The sequence below is a fragment of the Carassius auratus genome, unplaced genomic scaffold (genome assembly GCF_003368295.1).
Source record: "Carassius auratus strain Wakin unplaced genomic scaffold, ASM336829v1 scaf_tig00216014, whole genome shotgun sequence".
Taxonomy (NCBI): Eukaryota; Metazoa; Chordata; class Actinopteri; order Cypriniformes; family Cyprinidae; genus Carassius; species Carassius auratus.
The window spans coordinates 302,808-317,076 of record NW_020528362.1 but is presented as its reverse complement, the minus strand read 5'-3'; the positions used below and the strand labels follow the sequence as shown (position 1 = coordinate 317,076).

The following is a 14,269-nucleotide window of genomic DNA, read 5'->3' as shown; positions in this document are numbered from 1 at the left end:
AATTTTAATTTTTGGGTGAACTATCCCTTTAAGAGTTTGAAGACATTGTTGTTGTTGTTGCTGCAGATAAGCTATTGCTAACGTAGCTAAACTGTCCACTTCACTGTTCAGTTTTAAGTATACAATATTGCTGTTTGAGCATAACAAAGATCTGCAAAGTTACAAAGTTCAAAGTCCACTTCAAAAGGAGATATTTTATTTAACATAAATCACTTTTCAAAAACTACAACAAACGAACGACTCGTTTGGACTACACCGCATATTTTCCGGTATATGTGATATCACAAAGATCGACGAATGGGAATGATCTTTGAAACGCATCAAGATGTAAAGAATACCTACACATACAGCACAACAAGACGGGACTCTAGCTGCACTGTAAAACAGGGAGCTATAAATACCCTTTACACAAGTCTGGTAAAGATCCTTATTGGCTAACAAATGGTTATTCATGTGGGAAAAGTTGCTGATCAAATTAAGTTGACGTCTGTTCCCGTGGTGTGAAAATGCATCTTTCAGTGCCACTTCTACTTCTGTTGCTGATTTGAGTTTCAATGTTTCCCTTGCTTCTCAGTGTGATTTGATCTATTGGTCAAGGTTTAGATATCATGAGGACATGGCAGTCGTTCTCAATGCCAGAATTCACTGGCACACTTTTGAGTTTAGATCAGATTTAGATTATCGACATTTGCACACAAATCTATTTGACTTGACTTTGAACAATACATTTTTCTCCCCATGACTAATATGATTGCCAAGATATAAGACTTTTTAGCATGTAAAGCGAAACACATTTTATTTTTAAATTTGTGTTTTCAGGGAAATATGAACCAATTTGCATATCCTCATTCGTCACCACTACATTTTGATGGTTAATATATATAAATTAAATTGTTTTAAATGACTTTTAATTGGGTATATGTTGAAATTAAAATATAATTATTTCACTACCTACACTAAAATAAATTCATAAAACAATTTTCATTTAGAAATTGCTAGTAAATTTCACAAATTATTACATAGAAATTGCAAGTAATGCACTGAATTAAGACATTTTTAAGTAGACTATAATTTTTTTTTTAAGTTAAAACCTATTCCAATAATCATTATTTTATTTATAACTTCTTATATATGAATACCTCCTATGAATACTTATATATAGCTTTTATTCCCTAAAACATTTTATGCATTTCCACAGAATGACCCCTATATTTAAAATGGTATATTTTAGATTCTCAGTATTGTGTGATTTTGCGAAGTAAGAATGTTATGTTATGACGTCTCGTATATCTTGATTTGTGTGTGTGTGTGCTGCAAGAAAATATCAATCACATAAATCAGTTTTTAAAATCAGTCTTAGTTTGAATATTTCAAAGGCTCAGCGATTCCTTTCATCATTTGTTGAAAAAGATTTTTTTTTTTTTTAGCGAGTTTCAGGTCCTATTGTGTATTAGTGTCATTTCTTATTTTTGTATTATTCTCACAGAGAGCAAGTGTTTGAGAGAGCGAGCGGGCGAGAGATTGTGTGCTCAGATCAGATGGCAGTTACTATTCCAGAAGCTGTGACCATGTAGGGCAGAGACTATAAACTAGCAGAGGGACACCCAGGCCTCACAATGGCTTTATGTGTGTTTAAGTGTTCGGAAATATGTATATTTAGGCTCGTGTATATGCAGTTATATCTCAACATTGGCTTCACTTACCAAAATGGTAATACTATGTTTTTTTGTTTTTTTTTGAACATGTTCAAAATACCAGGGTGCTGTTTAAAGTACATTGGATTACCATGTAAATTATGTGGAATATGAATAGGTTAATCATACAGGACCATAGTATAGCCATCTAAAAAACTACTGAGTACCCCAACAGTGCTTTTTGTAAGGCTTGAGTGTGATGTTAGGGTGATATTTTAAGAATAATCTTTAATGTGGTCTCTGGTCTCTAAGGGATTGTGTGTGTGTGTGTGTGTGTGTGTGTCCATCTGCCAAATTCATTACTGAGGAGTCAGTTTAAGTGCGATGCTCCTTCAGCTGTCTGTAATGAAGGGAGTTTGTAATATTTATCATTCACGTTCTTCTATAATTAAATTATACATTTAATTACAGTTTATATACATCCATATATAGCAGTATAGAAATTAAATATACCCTCCCAAAATGACATTTTAACAAATCCAGAATTAAGTGTGTTCAAGAAATAAAAAATAAATCAATCAATCAAATAACAATAATATTCATAAATTACATTCTTGATGTACAAGTGTTCACATTGCTATAAACATGCTTTATGCTGATTGTTTTTTTTTTTCAGAACTGCAATCTCAACTTTAGATAACATTCTCTTCTCTAAATACACTTTTAAAAGCATTAAGAGTCAGATTTCTGGGGTTAAATGCTTATGACAGTATTATGGTCTCATAGAGGAAGCTGCAGATGAGGTTGCCATGGTAACTCACAAAGATGAACTTTTAAAGGAAACTCGTTCAGTAACACACACACACACACACACACACACAGACTTTCTCACACTGAATCCTCAGCAGTCTTCAGTCACACTTCTGTGAACCCATTAATGAGTGCTGCTGCAGTCGATAAATGTCGAAATGTGAGATGTCAGGTCCTTGCATGCCTCGAGTGTGTGTGTGTGTGTATGTGTGTTGGGTGACTGAAGGAGGCAGCCATGTCATTCCTTTTAGATGATTTCAAATTTTCCATTCCCATTAACATAATTCAGCCCAGAGAACACTGATCATAATATATCAGGAACACTCAGTTTTTCAGTGTTATGAAGGGTTGCCAGATCTGAGTAATAAAACTAACTATGACCCCCAGTCACTGTCATGCATTACACTCTTAAACCCTAAACTTGAGAATCACTGTTTAGGCTAACAGCAAGCATAAAAACAGTCCTACAGCTTTTTTATCATTGGAAGAATATAAAATAGAGAAAATACCAGAATTTCAGCCAAATATAATTTATGCAATATGCCAAAACTTTAACCCATGGCAAATAAGCAACCCAAGGCAATGATTTCCAAGTAGCCCAATTCTGCTGTTGAAACAATATATAACTGTATAATATAAGCAACCCAAATAGCGTGATGTGCTGAATATAGAAACTCAAAGTATTTAACTTTAATCTTGCCTTTGAAATGTTGGTGGAACACGTATGTCACATTTTATTAGTATTAGCGCTTCACTTGCATAACGCTAGTTCAGCGTTATAGTGACAGTAGTAATCACAATATTTTTTCGGTGATTGCGACTGGCTAGCAAAGTTGTCAAAAAGTTGTCAATTTTCAACTTCTGCATGACACGATGGACTCAATGCCTACGCCATATTGCTATCAAATATTTGTCAAGTATTGATTAAAAATGCCAACACTAATGATCGGCACTGCAATTCTCCATTTTCCCCAAGTACATGATTGGGCTACTTTTGCCTGTGATTGGCTAGTTTTGTGTGTGATTGGGCTACTTTTGCCCATGATTGGCTAGTTTTGTGTGTGATTGGACTAGTTTTGTCTAGATTTGCCTGTGATTAGGCTACTTTTGCCTATGATTGGCTAGTTTTGTGTGTGATTGATTGGACTAGTTTTGTCTAGTTTTGCCTGTGATTGGGCTACTTTTGCCCATGATTGGCTAGTTTTGTGTGTGATTGGACTAGTTTTGTCTAGTTTTGCCTGTGATTGGGCTACTTTTGCCTATGATTGGCTAGTTTTGTGTGTGATTGGACTAGTTTTGTCTAGATTTGCCTGTGATTGGGCTACTTTTGCCTGTGATTGGCTAGTTTTGTGTGTGATTGGACTAGTTTTGTCTAGTTTTGCCTGTGATTGGGCTACTTTTGCCTGTGATTGGCTAGTTTTGTGTGTGATTGATTGGACTAGTTTTGTCTAGTTTTGCCTGTGATTGGGCTACTTTTGCCTGTGATTGGCTAGTTTTGTGTGTGATTGATTGGACTAGTTTTGTCTAGTTTTGCCTGTGATTGGGCTACTTTTGCCTGTGATTGGCTAGTTTTGTGTGTGATTGGACTAGTTTTGTCTAGTTTTGCCTGTGATTGGGCTACTTTTGCCTATGATTGGCTAGTTTTGTGTGTGATTGATTGGACTAGTTTTGTCTAGTTTTGCCTGTGATTGGGCTACTTTTGCCTATGATTGGCTAGTTTTGCCTGTGATTGGGCTACTTTTGCCCATGATTGGCTAGTTTTGTGTGTGATTGGACTAGTTTTGTCTAGTTTTGCCTGTGATTGGGCTACTTTTGCCTATGATTGGCTAGTTTTGTGTGTGATTGGACTAGTTTTGTCTAGATTTGCCTGTGATTGGGCTACTTTTGCCTGTGATTGGCTAGTTTTGTGTGTGATTGATTGGACTAGTTTTGTCTAGTTTTGCCTGTGATTGGGCTACTTTTGCCTGTGATTGGCTAGTTTTGTGTGTGATTGATTGGACTAGTTTTGTCTAGTTTTGCCTGTGATTGGGCTACTTTTGCCTATGATTGGCTAGTTTTGTGTGTGATTGGACTAGTTTTGTCTAGATTTGCCTGTGATTGGGCTACTTTTGCCTGTGATTGGCTAGTTTTGTGTGTGATTGATTGGACTAGTTTTGTCTAGTTTTGCCTGTAATTGGGCTACTTTTGCCTATGATTGGCTAGTTTTGTGTGTGATTGATTGGACTAGTTTTGTCTAGTTTTGCCTGTGATTGGGCTACTTTTGCTTATGATTGGCTAGTTTTGTGTGTGATTGATTGGACTAGTTTTGCCTGTGATTGGGCTACTTTTGCCTATGATTGGCTAGTTTTGTGTGTGATTGATTGGACTAGTTTTGTCTAGTTTTGCCTGTGATTGGGCTACTTTTGCCTATGATTGGCTAGTTTTGTGTGTGATTGATTGGACTAGTTTTGCCTGTGATTGGGCTACTTTTGCCTATGATTGGCTAGTTTTGTGTGTGATTGATTGGACTAGTTTTGCCTGTGATTGGGCTACTTTTGCCTATGATTGGCTAGTTTTGTGTGTTATTGATTGGACTAGTTTTGTCTAGTTTTGCCCATGATTGGGCTACTTTTTTGTGTGACTGGGCTAGTTTTGTCTGTGATTTGGGGTAGTTTTGTCTGTGATTAGGCTAGTTTTGTCTGGGACTGGGCTAGTTTTGTCTGTGATTGATTGGACTAGTTTTGTCTAGTTGTGCCCATGATTGGGCTACTTTTTTGTGTGACTGGGCTAGTTTTGTCTGTGATTTGGGGTAGTTTTGTCTGTGATTAGGCTAGTTTTGCCTGTGATTGGGCTAGTTTTGATTAACAATTGGACTTGTTTTGTTACATGGACCTGGGAACTCTGCTGCCTAATGCATATTTAAAAAAAGCAACAAAGGAAAAGTAGTTTAGTAGAATACAAAAACACCTTAATTATAATGCTTTAATTATAATGGCTGTTCCATACTTCATCATAGAGTATTTATGGCAAAATAGCTGAAAAATACCTAAAATGGTGCTGAAACCTATATTTCATTAAATCCCAAAAGTGTCAATAAAAAACAAGACCGTGAAAATAGCTTAGTGTACTGAAAAGTATTATTTTATCCAATATTTGTGTGCGCTAAAATACACATTGCACTGTTAGCTTAGCAACATGCTAATGGAAAAATCAGTTGAAATGAGATTATATAATTATAATTAGTTTTGTCATTAACATTTGTGACAACATATGGTCCTTGAAGAACTTTTGATTGCCTTGTTTGTTTGTTTTTTATTTATTTATTGAAAGTTGTTCCACTCAGAGAAGCATTTTAGTGTGTTTCTGATGTAATGGCTGAAATGAGATGTCAGAGGCTGTGTTTTACTATTCTAAGGTTATTATAAGGTTAGCGGCAGTCAGGTGGAGGGAACTGTTGCATTGTCTCCTGTGGCCTCGTCATCGTTTCTCTTCCTCGGACAGTTACCTCCATCGAGCGAGTGAACGAGAGGAAGAACGAGCAGGACAATCAATGGCAGCCACCCAGACAAATGACAAGCTATTAATACAGCCCTAGCTTCTTTATTTACACACAGTTACCAGGGGCTTTTTTCCAGCTCGGTGATCATGCTTTGGTAAGGTGATAATTCATTCCCACTAGAGGCATTAGAACAGGCATACCTGCCTTGTGTGTGTGTGTGTGTGTGTGTTTGGCCTGACCTGTCCACTACATTCATGCAGACTTTATGAATGTGTTGTTCTGTATTTAAACTGACCACAGTGTGGCACATGAGTGCATTATACGGATTCTGAAAAAGAACAGTTTGATTTAATGAACAGGTGAACCATTAATAACCTCACAGCTGAGCTCTATAAACAGGTGGCCTGCAGATCTCTCTCACATTAATTAATATTAATGAGCAAATAAACAGCTCAGTGGAATACTTGATTCTGATTGGTCCGTCAGATTCAAATATTCAAATGTGTATAAAGTCAGCATTTATTTATTGCTACATACATAATAAAACACATGTCCATTTGTTTGTTTATTTGGTTGGCAGCCATCTCATTTATTTCCTAAATTGTTTCAATTCATGTTATGATAATCTGACTTAACATTATGCAGTTGGCTTCTGATCATGGATTATGATTGAATATATCTGATGCATTTCCATGCACAACAAAATATATTTTAATTATTATAACAGTGATGCAATATGACATCAAATTACAATGCTTCAGTTATAAAGTGTGTTCACACTAACTGTAAATCTTTCAGTGTCAGTGTGAATTGGAGATTTATGGTGACTTGTTGGAGTGGAACAGGGTGCTTCTTTAAATGCATCCCGTCTAAAACAGTGAGTGTAGAGGTCAGTCATAATTTGGTTTGAAAGGTCACCTATTAAAGGGCTTCCCCGGCCGTCCGGTGGGGGTTTGGAGAAGACAGACATCTCCTCTCACGCTGATAGCACATTACCTCACGTTTAAAGATCGACCCCCTCACAAACACACACTCATGCCGGGAACAGGTGCACTCTGGGAAATTAATTTACTTAACAGAGTGGAAGTGGCAGCTGCATGCGCTCCCTGAGGGCTGTTATCTAAAGGCCCAGGGTTATATTATTGGCTGCATATTAGCGCTAATATCTTTTGGGTCAAGACTAGGGATGGTTTTTGTTCTTGTTCAGACTTTTGACAGAAATCAGAAATCTCTTGGTGGGATTTGGAGTTGAAGCTCCTGTTGTGTCTCTTACTTTGCTCCTCAGGAATCCCTCTCTCTCAGCTGTGTCTCGGGTGTCCTGTGACATCCACATTTAGACACTGTCACCCCTCCTCCATCAGCGCTTCCTTACACCCTTCCTGCTCTGCCTCTTTTTGACCTTTCCTTTTCCCCCGTTGCGTCTCAATCTGTCCATCTCCTCTTTATTTTGTCTCCTCTAAATGTTCCCTAAAGGCTTGGGCTGGATCTTCTTAAAACTTAAGAGACTTTTGGAGCCTGACCTTCTTTTATATTCAGGGATCCCCAACTGTTTTTGTCCGCTGAACCCATTTAGTCTGAAATATTAACTTGAATTCCCCCTGAGATTTTAAGATAATTTAACAACACATTTGCATGTTTATGGTTCTCTGGTGTTATCGGTCTCATGGCATGCAAGTAAACAAATAAAATATTTAATATTTTTAGTAAGTGTTTTATTTTGCTTTGAAGAACCCAGAAACAAAACACTGATCTGAAGAACCTGTAATGAGACAATGAGAAATGAGTCTTAATTAGAAAGAGGGTTCCTTACAGAACATGAAAGAAAGAACCATGTGTCTTTATTTTGTGTATTTCTCTCCATCAGATTTCCACCTGTTTTCTCTTTTCTTCTTGTTTTCTTTTGTCTCCTCTTATCTCTCACACTCTCCTCTCTTCTCTCTCAGCTTGAATTATCTCTTCTCATGTCGTGTCATCTCACTTTTCTTCTCTTTTGGTCTTTATGTTTTACAGTCTGCAAATGTTTTGTTTTTGTTTTTTTGTGTGAATGATTTAAATTTTCTCTTTTTAAAATCTTAAATGGAATTTTCAGTGGGTTAAGTTTAAATTTCTCAAAAACAGTTCATTTATGATTTTAAAAACTCTCTCAATAACAGGGAGATTTGCACTTTTTCCAACTTCTTACTCAGACAGACAAAACCTGGAAGGCTGATAGAGTTGAAACGGAAGGAAGTCAATAAAATCAATCTGTTTAATGCATTACTGGAGTATAAATAAGGGTTTGGTTTTTGTGGAGGATGAAAACCTCTTTTTAGTGGGTTATACAATTAGTTTTTGTTTGTTAATATGTTTTTAATGGTGAAATGATGGTCTCTCATTTCCTTTGTGTTCTTGTCACATCTCCTTCTTCTCTTTCCTTTTTCTTAACTTTATAATTTCTTCTCTTCTTTCTCTTCTCATCTTTCTTTCTTTCTCTTTGGCCTCATGTGTCATTCTTTTCTCTGAACTCTCATTATCTCTTCTGTTCTTTTCTATTTTACTCTCAACTTTCATTATCTCATTTCTTCTCTTTTATACACCTCTCTTCTCTCCTCTCTCAACTTCTCCTCTGTTTTCATCTCATCTTTCATTTCCCCTTTTTTCCTTGTCTCATTTTAGCTCTTCTCATTTGGTCTCCTATCTCTTTCCTCTCCGTCTCTCTATATTTGTGTCCCACCCACTCGGCCCTACAGTGACCCCTGGCTTCCATCTGTGTGTTCAATCCTCCCTCCTTCTCTTTTTCAACCTCTCCATCCGTGTCTCTCTCATCAGAACTCCTACATGTGCTGTTGTTCATCACTCCTCCTCCTCTTTCATACTTTAATCTGCCGCTCTGCTCACACAGACACTCATTTACATCCTAACACCCACATCACGTCCTCTTGGCATCGCACACGCTGGAAGAGAGGGATATTTATAAGATCTCTGAATTATAATCATCTCTGGAAACCTGCAGAAACACGCTGTAATGTGCAAATTAAATCGCATTTGCACTATTAGACGTATAAAACGTTAAAATATCATCATTTTCTAAAGAACAGAATGGTCACAAACAGAAGTTCACACAGAATGGCAATGGAATTAACACAAGGAAAACAAGTTTGTTAAAAGTTGAACTTTTAACTTGTAAAAAGTATTTTTTACGTTCTACCAAAGCAGTGAATCTGATTATGTTTTTAGTTTCTTATAGAAGGATAAAAATAAAAGTAATTATGACTTTCTGTCTCACAATTCTGACTTTGTTTCCTCGGAAGTCTGAGAAAAAGTTTGAGAGATATAAATTTACAATTGCTATAAACTCTTTAACACTTTTTTTCTCTGTAACAGCGATGTAAACTCCGAATTCTGACTTTTTTTCTCTGAATTTTTAGTTTATATTTTGCAATTCATAATATCTTTTTTTCCTGACAGAATAAAAAAGTAATTTTAACTTTTGTTTCACAATTCTGAGTTTTTTTTCTAACACTTTTACACTTTTTTTCTTACCTTTTTTTTCAGAATTGCGAGGGTGTATTTAATTTACATTTTTAGAGTTTTCATCATAATCAGAAACTAGAAAAAAAATTATAAAATGTAAAGATTTAAACTCAGAATTCAGACTTCTTTCTTGCAATTTCAAGTTTACATTGTGTTTATATCTTGCAGTTCTGTCTTTTTTCTCTGAATTCTGAATTTACATAATAAAAAATGTAATTGTGACTTTTTATTTCACAATTTCACAAAAAAACCTTTTCCTTGCATTTCTCAGTTTATCTCAAAATCCTTAAAAAATAAAAGTATAAGCTGTTTTGTGTTGCTGATGAAAAACATGAATAATCTGTCCTTGTCTCCCAGACGTTCACAGCGTGGTGTAACTCTCATCTGCGTAAAGCGGGAACTCAGATCGAGAACATTGAAGAGGATTTCAGGAATGGGCTGAAACTCATGCTGCTGCTGGAGGTCATCTCAGGTAACGATAGGAAGATTTAGGAAACACCTCCATTATACTCATACATTAGGGTGCACTGATCTAGTGAAGCAAATGTAAGGTTAACATATTTCATGCCACGAGTATGAAGTCGTATCCTGAAGGAAAACCAGCTGTCGTCTTGTACAGTGATATATAAAAGGTTTGTGACTGACTAAAGTAGTGTTGCAATGAATGGAGCTCATGATTCATGTAATGCTTATTTTATCCTCAGAGCACAGATGATGAGTCATGCTTCGTTTGCAGTACATTAGTCAGAATCAGAGCAAATAATCTTTCAAATCACCAGCTGTCTGAATGTGAAATCAAAAAGCACTCTTTTATACTCTCTTAATGCATGTTCTTACTGTGAACCACTCATCAGTGTACTCTGAAGCAAACAAAATATGTTCATAACTTGAAATGGCTTTCAACTGCAAACAAAACCGGTTGCATCATTTGACTTCAGTGAGATGTGCATTTTTTGTACAATTGTAAAAACAGTGTAAAGCTGTGTATTCAGCTGTGTGTTTTACATGTCAGAAGTAGGATGGAAAGGGTGGGGGAAACCTGTTTGGACACAGTCATTGTTTGTGCGGTTCCTCTACAGCTGCACACTTCAGCATCAAAATACTGATTAATTTACCTTGATAACTGACACGAGTTTGGTCTGATCGATCCGCAGGTGAGAGACTGCCCAAGCCTGACAAAGGAAAGATGCGTTTCCACAAGATCGCCAACGTCAACAAAGCTCTGGATTATATCTCTAGCAAAGGAGTCAAACTGGTGTCCATTGGTGCTGAAGGTGAGAAACTTAGACTATTAGTGCACTATGTAGACTACTAACTAGGGCGGACAGTTTTAAAGTTAATTTAGTGCAATCAGTTTTGTTCACAGAAAGAGAAATAATGAAAATATTATGTTGATAATGCAATCTGAAATTATTTTATTTTCAGTAAATACACAATTGTTTAAAAGTTTGGGGTCGGTAAGATTTTACATGTGCTGCTCACCAAAGCTGCTTTTTTTTTAATGAAAAATACCTTAAAAACAGGAATATTGTGAAATATTATTACATTTTACAATAGCTATTTTCTATTAGAATATATTTAAAAATGTAATTTATTCCTGTGATGCAAACCCTGTGATGTTTTCAGCATCATTACTTCAGAAATCATATTTCTAATTATTATCAATGCTAAAATAAGTTGAGCTGCTTATTATTTTTTCAGGAAAAACTGGTGTGTGTGTGTGTGTGTGTGTGTGATTAGTCATGGTTATTAAATGTAACAATTTAATTAATCAGAATAAATGTAAATATTTAAACTGACAGCCTACTACTAACTAATAATAATAATAATAATAATAATAATTATATATATATATATATATATATATATATATTTTTTTTATATTAAATTGATATGTATATTATATATTAACATACATATATCTCATATATATTACTTGATCTGAAATTCTCTCTCTTGTTCTGCAGAGATTGTTGATGGCAATGTGAAAATGACTCTTGGAATGATCTGGACCATCATTCTTCGTTTCGCTATCCAGGACATTTCTGTGGAGGGTACAAACACACATTTGCATTTTATCAGACACATTCATGACACAACCGGACTGATCATGTTACTAATTAAACACTCATTATCACTTCATATTAATGTATTTCTGTGTGTGTGTGTGTGTGTCCTCAGAGACGTCTGCTAAAGAGGGTCTGCTGCTGTGGTGTCAGAGGAAGACGGCCCCCTACAGGAACGTCAACGTACAGAACTTCCACATCAGGTGAGAGCGATGACACACACGTCACATCTGAAGAGGACGTCCACACAAAGTTCAAACAGATAGAACGTTCGGAATAGAATTTATTTGAAACAGAATCTTTTGTAACATCATAAATGTATTTGCTGTTTACTTTTGGAGAAGTGAATGTAACTTGCTGAATTCAATTCAACTCACATGTGTTTGAAAAATATTCTTTATTTTCAGTTGTGATGCCAAATACCATCAATGGCAATACTGTCAATATATCTACCAGTACTAATATATATTTTGCGGAAAATCATATTTTATTTGAAAGTCAACACTTAGAACATTCAACAGACCTGAAATGCAGCTAATTAGATTTACATTTTTCATTAATACAATTTTTTGTTTAATTTAAATCAATAACTTTTAGCTTCATTGTTTTGATACTGTTTGGCAATTGTCATCACATTTATTTATTTATTTTACTTCAAAGATTATAATAAGCATTAGTATTAATGCTAAAAAAAAATACTGTTTAAAAACACAGATTTATTAATGTATTTATTTTACAATAAGGTCCCGTTATTTGATTAAATGCATTATCTAAAATTAACAATACAAATTAAATATAATAACAGATAAAACTTTTAACTTGTAACAACAATGTATTGTTAAATGTTTTTCAAATCAATGTTTTTAAAGAATTTTTCATTGTTGGTTCTTTTTAACTAATGCATTTAATTATTTACAAATGGGACCTAATTGTAAAGATCTTCATTACTCTCTATACAGTACGTCAGCACTGAGAGGTTTTCTCATATGTTGTGTGTGTTGTTGTCAGCTGGAAGGACGGCCTCGCTCTGTGCGCCCTTATCCACAGACACAGACCAGACCTCATCGACTACTCTAAACTCAGAAAGGTGCCGCTTCTGTCTTTTCTACCAGTCACTCGCGCTTTACATTTATTCCCTGTGTGGAGCTTTATGCCAAATCAACACACAATGTCTGTTTTTTCAATCCTCTTAACTCGAAAGGTTTATCCTTGAGTCCAAAGCTCTTGTTTTGTCCAGTCAGATTATGATTTGCAGGCTCAAATGATTGATTCAGAAATGATTCATTATAAACCTGATAGCTCTACGCTAAATATAAGGCACTGTCTACATATAGAGTGCAATATAAGGCATGCAACTCTTAAAAATGACAGCATGTGTCCACGTAATGGAGTGAATGGTTTTGTTGGTCCTCTGAAGGACGACCCTATTGGAAACCTGAACACTGCGTTTGAGGTGGCAGAGAAGTACCTGGACATCCCGAAGATGCTGGACGCTGAAGGTGAGTCAGAGATCACCTCTGAAATCAATCCTGTTCAGGTCGACGAGATCCTGTAGTATACAACATGAGTCTGTTTGACACAGTCTGTTTACTCTTGATGCACTTGGGCCAGCGTTTTAGTATAGTTTGAGCTTAAAACTTGAACTTGCCTTTGGCTTGCTCAGGTGAGCTTTATAAGACAATTGATATTCTGTATATTATTGATTCAGCTGCACTGATAATATTGGATGAGAGTAAAAAAATGAACTGAACTGAGCTGAATAAAGATTAGCTTTGTATTGAAATGAACTAAATTAGCATTGAACCAAACTGAGTTGAAAAACGTCCTAACGGATTAACTTTGAAACATTGACTCTGTTATTGATCTGAATTGAATCAACATTGAATTGAACTGAGCTGAATATTAATTGGCTTCTGTAGAGCTTCTTTAGAGCTGAAATTCAATTTGTTTCATAAATGTTTTAACTGAACTAAATTGAACCAACACTAAGCTATAGAGCTGAATAATGATAATTGATAAAAAATTGAATCAACATTGAAATATATTGAACTGGATATTATATTATAGACACTGCTTTAGTGATGAAATTATACTTTTTTAATTATTTTTTTAGTAGTTGTTGAATTTTACAACATTAACACTGTTACTGAACTTAACTGAATCAACTTTGAACTAACCTGAGTTGAGTATTGTAGAGCTGCTTTACCATTTAATTACAATGTGTTTGATAATTGATTAACTGAATCAACATTGAACTGTATTGAGCTCATTATTAATACTCTTATCTTCGATACAGCTGCTTAAATTGAGCTCATATTTCATAAATACGACTAGGTTTGTGATTATAATTTGTGATACCAGTGTTGTGGGATTTAAGTGCTGATTTGAAATGTTATTGAAATTTAATTCTTGATCAATAGATTTCTGAATGTCCAAAGATTATTGTTGACCACAGAGATCAAGTAAAGGGATGTTGGTTGTTTCTTTTTGTCCCCAGACATCGTCAACACCCCTAAACCTGATGAGAAAGCCATCATGACCTACGTGTCCTGCTTTTACCATGCTTTCGCCGGTGCCGAGCAGGTAAAAGTCACCACAAGTCAAATCAGACTTCAATTAAATTTCTCAAACTAATGTTTTTCAAGTGTTAGATGTATAAACTGGGATCAGTTTGTGTAAATGACTGAAGGAAATTGATTTCAGTAATGCACTGAGCTTCCAGACGCTCTCCAGCGTAACGCAGAGTAAATGAATGCGTAAATGAAAGT

At 35.5% G+C, this 14,269-nt stretch overlaps 1 protein-coding gene across 1 annotated transcript in view; it reads left to right on the top strand.

The window, feature by feature from the left end:
• LOC113096643 (alpha-actinin-3-like) overlaps nucleotides 1-14,269 on the top strand; it is a 32,252-nt gene that overhangs the window by 4,888 nt on the left and 13,095 nt on the right. The window contains exons 2-8 of the mRNA XM_026262045.1: nucleotides 9,793-9,907; nucleotides 10,590-10,709; nucleotides 11,403-11,489; nucleotides 11,617-11,704; nucleotides 12,510-12,588; nucleotides 12,919-13,000; nucleotides 13,999-14,084. Coding sequence (XP_026117830.1) covers nucleotides 9,793-9,907; nucleotides 10,590-10,709; nucleotides 11,403-11,489; nucleotides 11,617-11,704; nucleotides 12,510-12,588; nucleotides 12,919-13,000; nucleotides 13,999-14,084 — 657 coding nt within the window. The remainder of the gene's footprint in view (nucleotides 1-9,792; nucleotides 9,908-10,589; nucleotides 10,710-11,402; nucleotides 11,490-11,616; nucleotides 11,705-12,509; nucleotides 12,589-12,918; nucleotides 13,001-13,998; nucleotides 14,085-14,269) is intronic.